At 44.2% G+C, this 10435-nt stretch overlaps 1 protein-coding gene across 4 annotated transcripts; it reads left to right on the top strand.

Moving 5' to 3' along the window:
- The first annotated feature begins 2465 nt into the window (after window positions 1-2465).
- Window positions 2466-7553, top strand: LOC119278589 (heterogeneous nuclear ribonucleoprotein 1-like). Of its 4 annotated transcripts, none has more exons than XM_037559918.1 (14): window positions 2466-2566; window positions 3188-3298; window positions 3396-3485; window positions 3946-4011; window positions 4180-4245; window positions 4364-4458; window positions 4550-4595; window positions 5234-5288; window positions 5851-5927; window positions 6046-6202; window positions 6334-6467; window positions 6546-6650; window positions 6771-6911; window positions 7093-7553. In XM_037559918.1, the coding sequence occupies exons 2-14, from the start codon at window positions 3281-3283 to the stop codon at window positions 7156-7158; spliced, it is 1116 nt and encodes a 371-aa protein (XP_037415815.1). In that variant the 5' UTR covers window positions 2466-2566; window positions 3188-3280; the 3' UTR covers window positions 7159-7553. The 4 variants fall into 4 exon arrangements, with proteins under 4 accessions (XP_037415815.1, XP_037415813.1, XP_037415814.1 ...); XM_037559916.1 differs by having other exon boundaries at window positions 6040-6202; XM_037559917.1 differs by having other exon boundaries at window positions 3167-3298; window positions 6040-6202.
- Window positions 7554-10435: the final 2882 nt, after the last annotated feature.

The following is a 10435-nucleotide window of genomic DNA, read 5'->3' as shown; positions in this document are numbered from 1 at the left end:
ACTATAGACTTGCAAGATAGGATCAAGAACACACATATATTCATGAAAACATAATAGGTTCAGATCTGAAATCATGGCACTCAGGCCCTAGTGACAAGCATTAAGCATAGCAAAGTCATAGCAACATCAATCCCAGAACATAGTGGATACTAGGGATAAAATCCTAACAAAACTAACTTGTTTGCATGGTAAATCTCATCCAACCCATCACCGTCCAGCAAGCCTACGATGGAATTACTCACGCACGGTGGTGAGCATCATGAAATTGGTGATGGAGGATGGTTGATGATGATGACGGTGACGAGTCCCCCTCTCTGGAGCCCCGAACGGACTCCAGATCAGCCCTCCCGAGAGAGATTAGGGCTTGGCGGCGGCTCCGTATCGTAAAACGCGATGAAACTTTATCTCTGATTTTTTTCTCCGTGAAACGGAATATATGGAGTTGGAGTTGAGGTCGGCGGAGCCTCAGGGGGCCCACGAGACTGGGGGCGCGCCCAGGGGGGTGGGCACGCCCCCCACCCTCGTGGACAGGGTGTGGGCCCCCTGGTCTTGATTCTTTCGCCAGTATTTTTTATATTTTCCAAAAAGTGCCTCCGTGGATTTTCAGGACATTCCGAGAACTTTTGTTTTCTACACATAAAACAACATCATGGCAGTTCTGCTGAAAACAACGTTAGTCCGGGTTAGTTTCATTCAAATCATGCAAGTTAGAGTCCAAAATAAGGGCAAAAGTGTTTGAAAAAGTAGATACGTTGAAGACGTATCATCAGGCTTATGCACATCCAGGTGGACAAGCATGACTCAAGGTTTTAGAAGGTATTTGGAGTAAGGTGTCCATCATCAAGTGCAGGGAAGCAGGGCGAGCGCACCTGGTGTGGCTGGGCAGGGATCCGAGTTTCATAAGTGGCTCGAGTGTGGTGCCATTCAAAGGCCCACTGGGCCTTACTGGAGGATGGCGCGTGGGTGGGGGGGGTGTCAGGAGGCACTTCTTAGCTACCGATATGGTGTGGCCGGCGTGTTCCATGCCATTTTGCTTGGCTTTAGCACACATATGGTAAGGTTATAGTATGTGGGGATGGCGGTCTTGTGACTGGTCGTGCTTGGCCAGGGTATAGATCTAAGTATATCTAGCTATGTGGGAGCGGATCTTGCAAGAACAAGCGGTAGATGAAAGTCGAGGCGTTGGCCTTAGAAGAGGGTGAAGGCAATCTATAAGGGACGCAATTTGTATGTTAAGACCACAACACCAAGTTGCGGTGGTCATTGAAGCTCTTTTTTTGGAGAGTACGCTTAGGGCGTACCATAGATTTATAGTTGTGGTGGTCATTGGAGCTTTGAGAGTGAAGGACGTTGTTTGGTTTAGGAGACACACTTTCATCTCCACCGATGTTGGGGTGGCCCAGACCCGCTCCTTGCATAATGGGTTTCGTTTTTCTCCTCTTCGATGCTCTAGTGAGTCGTCTTCTGTGCTCCTTAGGGAGCAATGTCGGGGTCTTCCCACCCCTCATTGGGATGATTGCTCGGCGGAGGTTGTGTGGAGGGTACGATGCAAATGAGTTTTTCCTCTTCCACATTTGCTTGTCGTGCTAGCGTGTATGGTCGCGCGTTTTCGATGCCATTTTCTCGCTTGAGGGAGGGGTTGGTTCGTGCCCTTTATATTTACTTTTCACCGAGGTGTTATCAAATTAGCAGTCAACTCGTTCCTTGTCTCCGGTGGCTTTAAGGCCAGCGGCCAGTGGATCTCAGCCCTTGCCGGTGGGAGGGCTATGTTTTTTGTTGTTTCTTCGTGTTTTGTTAAGGTTTGCGTCATGCTTAAGAAGCCAAGATGACGGTGACTCCCTGAAAATGGAATAAGGTTCTCCCTGTCTAGCCCTTATCCCGATGGCGTGTCTATTATCATTGCTGGGCGTGTGAAGGTGTGTCTCTGGTGAATCTATTCTTGATGGATTTGATCAGATCTGGTTGTCGTCCGTCTATGTTCATTTGTTTTCAGGTTGGATCCTTCCGATCTATACTACTTTTCATCGGCGATGGTTGTTGCTCTGCTGCGCTGGTCCTATGGGGGTTTAGCACGACTTTCCGATTGTCTACTATGGCTCCAGCGAGGGAGGGGCAATGACGGCGGCGTGTCTTCGGCTCGTTTCAGTGCTTGTAGTCGTCGCTAGATGGTCTATGAATCTGGATGTAATTTTCATTATTTCCAATGTTCGTTGTACCAAAAATGATTGAAAATGAATAGATTGAAAGTTTTCTCGAAAAAGAAAAAAAAAACTCTTCTCTTCCGTATGATAACCGCAGTGTCTCCTGGCCGCTGCATTCAACGCAAAGGCCATAACTTCGATAAAGGAAAAAACGGAAGCCCTTTTCTGCAAAAAACAATGGTAAGCGCAGTGTCCCGCAACAGTCGTCTATCTTCTCTAATAATCTAGTAGGAGTAAAAAAGAAATAATAAGGAGAATAAGAAAGGACCAGCAGCACACCCAGCGGCGACTGTACTCCGACGGAAGCCATCCCCTCTCCGCTCCGGCGGACGCCCCTCCTTCCACCGGAGCGCGCCGCCTCGGAGGTACACTACTCCCCCTCTCGACCCGTCGTCCCTCCCTCTCCCGCGCTCCACCGGAATGGCCTCGTTCTAGATCCACCCACCCGTCCCCGACCTGGGATCGATTTCTTTGCTCCGTCGGCCGGCGACGAACCCTAGCTCTGCCCCGAGCCAGAGTAACGCGCCCCAAAAATCTGTTTCCTTCTGGGACGGATGCCCCCAGTCTCAGCTTGTCGCGGCTCCCTTTGGTGGGGCACTGCAAATCGCGGCTTGTTTTCCAAAAATCAATCATTTGGGGGCAAGTTGCTGCTCCCCTCGTCAGGCCCGCCCCTGTCCCCTTGACACTGACACTAATCAGGTTGTCTTTTGTCCATACATACACTGGCACTAGCAAGTTGCTGCATGATGCTGTGCCCCTTTAGCTTGTGGACGAGCACATTTGTGTTAAAGCACCTGTCTTTTTGCCATCCCGAGAGGTTTCTGCACTGGCGTAGCTCCATTTTGTTTGCTTTTCAGTGTTTAGCATAGATGCCTAGATGGACAGATTTTGTTTATCCATGTGTGTGTATTTTTTCGACGACGTTCGTCAAGACTAAAAGTTGTCAACCTGCCTCCTCATGATAGCTTGGTGGTTATTGGGAACAGGGAAGGCTGCTTGAGAGTGTTCCTGGGCCCAGAAGCAGTCACCAGAACAGAGCTGAAGGGTTTGTGTTACTTTCCTCTGGAACCAGTATAATAATGGCCACAAAGCTTGTGGTAAGGTTCTGAACTTAAGTTCCCTCAAGAAAAACATTCTGTAATACATAAATGCATCTCTTGCTGCGTAACGAGGATGTGACGTTAATGTGCTTAGGTTTTTGGGCTCCCTTGGGATGTGGACAGCGAAGGATTACGAAAGCATATGACCAAGTTTGGACCCCTGGAGGATTGTGTTGTCATGAAGGTTTCCAGCAATTTCACATTTCATGTCAAATGCTCATTAGTTTCCTCTTTCATTGATTATACAGTACAAATTATACACCCCTCTTATACTTTGTCTGTTTGTTAATATATTGCACATTCTATTCCTTTTAAGACCGAGTTTGCTTTGGAATATATATTATACTATGTGCTAATATTCTTTGTGATATGCGCTTTGAGATTTTGAATTGTTTTATGTTATCTTCCTTTATAGGAATAATTAAGACCTAATTTCCCAACGTAGATATCCGACATATATTTAAATTCAACGGTGATTAAGTTTCTGAAGTCATAGTCCACAGCTATCTATACCATTCCTTGCAAAAAAAAAAAAACTATCTATACCATCATGCAGTGTTTACCAGCTCACAGCATGATTGGCTCATCTATACACTGATTGCTGTACCGATTTACCCCAGTATATCTTGCTTCTTGAAAAATAGGATCGCTTTTCCGGTTGGTCTCGTGGGTTTGGCTACGTAACGTTCTCATCGGCTGATGATGTCAAGGTTGTAAAATGAATATCTGCCCATCCTCTCTATTTGACTTCATTGATTATACTCTTTTTCTCAAGCCATTGCAAGGTAGCTCAGTAGCACCTTACTTATGTTAGGAAAGTAGTTTGTTAACACCTTTCCATTGACCTACATCTGAATCATTTTTCATCATTCTTTCAGAATGTTCTTGAATGTGAGCATTTTCTTGGGAACCGAGCTCTAGAAGTGAAGATAGCAACTCCCAGGGTAAACAACATACACATATTTTCCTTTTTCAGTTTTTCTATTATCCATTGGCTCTTCAATTGATCAGTGTCAAACTTTAGTTGAGTAATGATTATAGTGCGTTTTACTCTTAACACAGGAAGAACTGAAACCACAGTCACAGGGAACAAAAACAGCTACTAGGATATTTGTTGGTCGAATTCCGCAATCTGCAGATGAGTCAATGTTCCGTAGGTGAGCTGTAGCCTTATCTGTTTTCCATTCCTGATTCATTTACTTTGTGACTCTATCAGCGCTCGTCTGAACTATAACGTCTGCTTGACAGGCATTTTGAAGCATTTGGAGAAATTATCGATCTTTACATGCCAAAGGTTTGGAAATCGGGAACTGATTTACCTGCAGCCCGTATCTTGCATGGAGAAACTTTTGTTTATTAAGGCGTATGTGTTAGTTGTCCATTGCCCTGTTGATGAATTTCTTGAAAGAAAATGTGAATTAGGGGATATTCTGTACCATCATAATTTATTGCATATATGTGTACTCAGAAAAATCGTCATGCAATTTGGAGCACGGGTATGTCGCCATAAGGGTGAGGGCCCTTGAAGTGCCACTGGATGTGGGTGTGTACTTGTATATCAGTACTTATATTCATCCAGTGGCATTTCAACGTCCTACCTTAGACCCTCACTCTTGTGTGGGTGCGCTGCGTACTTTCAGTATTTTCTGAACCCCTCTAGAGGCATGCTTCTTATATTATATTGAACAGTGCCAGGGAAGATGAGGCATGCTTCTTGTATTATATAAGATGCTTCTTACATTATAAGAATTTTGAACCATATTGTCCTGTGGCTACAAACTGTATTAAGTTCCAGCTGTGTAAGTGCTTGCTGTGGTGATAATAATCATTGTTGCATTCGATGTAATGTGCTGTTGCAAGAATGGAAATAAACCACAGCTAGAGGCAGTATGATTTCACTGGAATGAATTCCATCTTTCTTTTCATATCTAGGAACATGGTTCAAAAGGTCATCGTGGAATTGGGTTTATCACTTTTCGGAGTGCAGGTATGTTTACTGATATCTATGAATCTTCCAGCATTCTTTTAGGCATGCAATTTATTTGGTCATGCGAGGAAACATCAATCTGAGAAAGTAGAATGATTGAGAATGTTATGGTTCAGTTGTGTATTTGGCATGAGCAGTACTACAGCACAATGTTCCCTGTACAGTAATAAACATTAAATTATTTTCTATATTTGTATGTTGCAGTTCGCTGGCTGAGATATGATGTTCATGCACGTTATTGTTCACCATTTTAGTTGTGGTTTCGTGGCAGACAAACATGTATGTTCTATAGTAAGATAGATCTGGAAATGTGAAATCGTATGCAATCAAGGACACCTTATCCACTTTTTAGCATTCATTTACAGTTGGGAAAGCTAGCTTGGAAATGTTCTCTTGTGCTCGCTCTTTGCGCAGTAGCTAATACGCTCTTTCTCCTGAGCTTATATGTCCATGTTCTTTCTTCGTCATGATTCGTATTTGGTCTTGATTATTCCTGAATTTCATATGATCACTCTGTTTGTGTTTATATTGCCTTATTTTCATCTTGGTCATAATTCAACAGAATCTGTAGACAGTATCATGCAAGAGTCGCATGAGTTGGATGGAACAACTCTACATGTTGACCGTGCAACTCCGAAGGTACTTATCCTATTCCAGAATAGAGTTCAATATACTTAATTTTCTATTCGGCCATGTCTTGTGGCACGTACTGCTTATAGTATGCATTTCTTATCACCTGAAAATCTCCCAGCATCAGGATGAAGATATCAGACACCCTCCAAGCAGGGCATCTCAGGATGGGGGCGACTATGGCCTTGGCTATGGTGCATATGATGTATACATTGCAGCTGCTACCATGTTTGGAGCTTTGGGCCCACCAGCACAGTATGATCATCCAGGACCAGCTTACGGAAGTAAGTCCTTCGATCATCGTGGATCAGCTTATGGAAGCAAGTCCTTTTTTATGAAGTGTAATCCATATTTGACATACAAGAAACTTCATCTGTGGATTGAGTACCATTTCTGTTTGACTTACATTCAAAAGGAGGATACTCTGGATCCCCTCAAGGAACGGGCAAAAAGATATTTGTTGGCGGGATTCCACAAGAAGCAAACAAAGATGACCTAAGGAATTACTTTGGCGTATTTGGCCGGGTCGCAAATGTGTTTATTCCAAGGGTGAGGCTAAGAATTCCATCATCTGTGTCTGTATGGAGTTTCCCTTCTACTTTCTCAATTTCTATGTTTCTCTTGTAGGATCCTAAAGGAAGTGGCCATCGAGCTTTTGGTTTTGTCACCTTTTCTGATGAGGGTGTGGCAGATAAGGTAGCTGACAAAAGCCATGAAATTCTTGGATGTAAGGTAAGGCTGTGGGTGCTTCCTTTATCTTTGCCCCCCTTTCATCTAATGGAGGGTAGTATGATCGCCTTGGCCCCAGCTTTAATTTGCACAGAAAAAATTACTGAAGTTCCATCATTTCAGGTTACAGTAGACATTGCTGCACCTCCTAGGGGTGATTCCAGTGGTCGTTTCGCTGACCCCATGCCTGGCATGGAACTTCCTGCACCATCGTATGGCTCAATGCGGCCTTTTGGCATGTTCTGCGGCAACCTGGGTTCTGACGTAAGTACACAAAGTGCCTTCCACTTTACATAGTAGGTTTATGTATAAATTAATCTGCTCAAGTAGATTCCTTCGAAACAGAGACCTGGGCTTTAAATCAGTTCTTTGTAGTTGCCACCAGTTGTTTCTTAAATATACGTGTAGCAGCAGTCCTCTTAAGAAATATTTTGTCATCTTCCAGCGCGGCTATGGTCCCAGCGGAGGCGGCAGCAGATCAAGAACGGATGGGCGACATCGACCTTACTGAGCCTGCCCGTGCTAGTCTCGTTGATGTTAAATGCGTCCCTGTTTGGCGATGATCTGACTGGTAGTTAATTGGTTGCAGATTGTGGTGCTGTGTTTTGCTAGCTGTGCGGGTTGCAGCTTTTAAACTTGTTTTGCTGGTTGGTCCTGGGGTTATAGTCGGCGTTTCAAACTAAACTCGGTGTGTCATAGTGTGATCCTTACATAGATCTGTTCCGTTACGTCTGATAGCTGAACCAGGGGTGTCGCCTCTGTGTTGTATGGGGGGGAAATGTTTTATCTCTAGGTGAGTTGTGTAAAAGAATAGTACCTCTTTCAGCAGCTAACCTCCATGTGTACCTTAAGCAGGATAGGGGTATCTCTATATTTTCATGTTATCGTTATTTCGCCGTTGAAACACACATATGTGATTCGTGTGCTGCATTCGATGCGAAAAGAGTGAAGAGAATGACCGACGCCGATGTTTATAGTTCTGTGGAGGTACTGTCTATAGTTACACTCTTTTACAGAAAAAAAGAAGGGAACATCAGTTATGCATGGTCCCGTTTTTGCATCTTCAGAAGTTGCTAAAAATTATGAAAAAAAAGAACTTACAGAACACCAACATGTACTCCCTCCGTCCCAAAATACTTGTCGGAAAAATTGATAAAAATAGATGTATCTAAAACTAAGATACGTCTAGATACATCCTCCTTCGACAAGTATTTCCAGACGGAAGGAGTATCTTTTGTGACAAATTTCAAATGGAAACTAAATCTGCATGTTGAGAAATTTTTTATTTTGACTCTGACAATGTTGAAGGGCTGAGTCCATAGCCAAGCTGAATTTTGTTACTATTAAGAGATAGATTGGAATTTTTTTTTGTTCCGTTATGATGTACTCCCTCCGTTCGGAATTACTTGTCGCAGAAATGGATGTATCTAGATGTATTTTAGTTCTAGATATATCCATTTCCGAGACAAGTAATTCCGAACGGAGGGAGTATGTTCAGAACTTGCTTTTCAAATTTTGAGACTTGATGGATACATATTTTGTCTATATAAGTCAATTTTAATTTATTTTTTTGTAAGTTTGATGACTTGTAACGAGATTTTGGGAGTACTATACGTTGACGTGGTTGCTGTTTCTGCCAGGTGTAGGGAACTGAACTAAAAAGGTCTGCAGCTAACTACGAATTCGTACAAGTAGCTAGTTTTGGGGAGTCATACACGAGAATTTGGTGCAATCTCAGATAGACCTACAAGGCTACAACCAGGAACACAGAGGCCAGGGCTTAACCCAGTACATCGTCCGTAATGTACAAGTCTCTATAATGCTTGCTTTATAGCAGCATTATTACAGGTAAGTGAAAAAGTAAGGGAAGCGTGGGGGTGTTTCGGAAAATAAAGAGCGACATCCAGAAGCTTGGTAGCCGTCCGATTGAAGATAGACGTCGTCATGGTCGTTATTCACCGGCAAAGTGATAACTGGTCTGACAGATGTACTCCCTCCGTTCGGAATTATTTGTCTCGCAAATGGATGTATCTAGACAAGTAATTCCGAACGGAGGGAGTAGGATCGAAGATGGACGGCGGCCGGCCGCTGGCGTAGTATGAAGTTTAGAGTGTAGCTGAACTCCGATAAAGTGTTGAATCTTTAGATATTCAGACACGGTCCTGACAGTTTCTGATTTCCTATGGTAGAATATCATCCATCCACATAGCAGCATAATCTCTATTCTTATAAAAAATCGAGTTGGTGATGATGGTGTGCCTATCATCCTGCAATATAGACCGTCCGATCTATATCCGACGGATAGAAAGCAAACTATGGCAATTTTGCAAAAAGATACCCGCACCTCTCTTCACATTTGCATATAAGGCCTTCCCTCATTCATCCTTATCTCACATAACCCCATTGTTGAGCAATTAAAAAAGGAAGCCTCTGGAACAATCTGGCATGGTGGCGCTGACGGCATCGTCCATTCCCATGCCTCCGCTCAGTCCAACCACCTACCACCACCACGCCCCACTCCTCACCTTATCTCCTTTTTCTCGTCTCCCCCACTCAGCTCAGTCTGAGCTGTTGGGACACGAACGACGCCATCTACGTGCTTGCGGAGGTCAGTGTCGGGGAGGATTTGCATCAGCAATGTACGTGCTGAGTTAAGTAAACATGCAGATGCCGTTAGTTTTTACACATAAGAATACTCCCTCATGGGTCAATCACAATAATTTTTTTGTAAAATAAATACATTTTGGTGTTCCGTGCAATGCACGGGCATCTTGCTAGTAATGTCATAAAGCAAACTGTTTTTTCTCGATATAAGACAAAAACAAAGTGTCACTTGTAATTAAGTTAGTCAGTAAGTAGGATCTAATGTAGCTCTGTTCCACGGGCGACCAACCAGTCCAGTCTATCTACTCTGACGCATCACTTGCCGCCATCTTCTCCGTTGGGTCAGACACGCCGCAACCGATACTTCCGCTTCAGTACAACCCCCCCTAAACACATCAACGGAGAAGATCTGTTGATGCCCCTTCATAATAAAGGGTAGGATGGTCTTTTCTTAGAAATATATCCCTCGCACTATAAAATTAAAAACAGTCCGCCATGGGCCGGCCCATTAGTGAGTGTATCTTGTAGCTGGGTATCTAAAATCAAAAGACAACGCAGGGTACTAGGGATCGAACACATAACCTCTGGTGAACACAACGCTAGCCATTGGGACAAACTAAAGTTGGTGACACATATGCGGCGCCATGTACCATAAAAAATTGACGTTGTCTCGGACGAATTTTTCGGAAACCGGTCGAACCGGATTTTCCATTACCCCCGAGAAAATACGCTACCGGACAATTTTGTTTTTAAAATATTTGAATTTAATCTGTTCAAATGATCATATAAGATACCTATGCAAACTATTACTGTTCAGATGATTTGGCGTACTTGCTGGGCAGAAATCACATATTTGACCTGAGGACGAAATCAAATCACAAACTGACCTGATCACGAAAAAAATTCACTCTGCTGACCCTTTGGTGTGGCGCCCGACAGCTGGGCGCCGCACCCTACTGTGCAGCGCCCTTCCCTTAGGCGTCGCACATCCTGCCAGCGTGGCAGCGCTGGTCCAGTTGCGGCCCCACACGCACCTGTGCAGCGCCTAAGGGATAGGCGCCACATTGTGACGTGCAACACCTAGACCTTAGGCGCTGCACAGTGACTTAAGCGCGGCCGCCCCAGCCCGACCAGGCAGTTTCTTCATCTCTCCGCTCTCTGGACAGAGAGCAGTGGCGGCGCCC

This window comes from Triticum dicoccoides, chromosome 3B, assembly GCF_002162155.2.
Source record: "Triticum dicoccoides isolate Atlit2015 ecotype Zavitan chromosome 3B, WEW_v2.0, whole genome shotgun sequence".
NCBI classification, from domain to species: domain Eukaryota; kingdom Viridiplantae; phylum Streptophyta; class Magnoliopsida; order Poales; family Poaceae; genus Triticum; species Triticum dicoccoides.
Note: the sequence above shows the minus strand (reverse complement) of the source record. Positions and strands in the feature narration are given on the sequence as shown.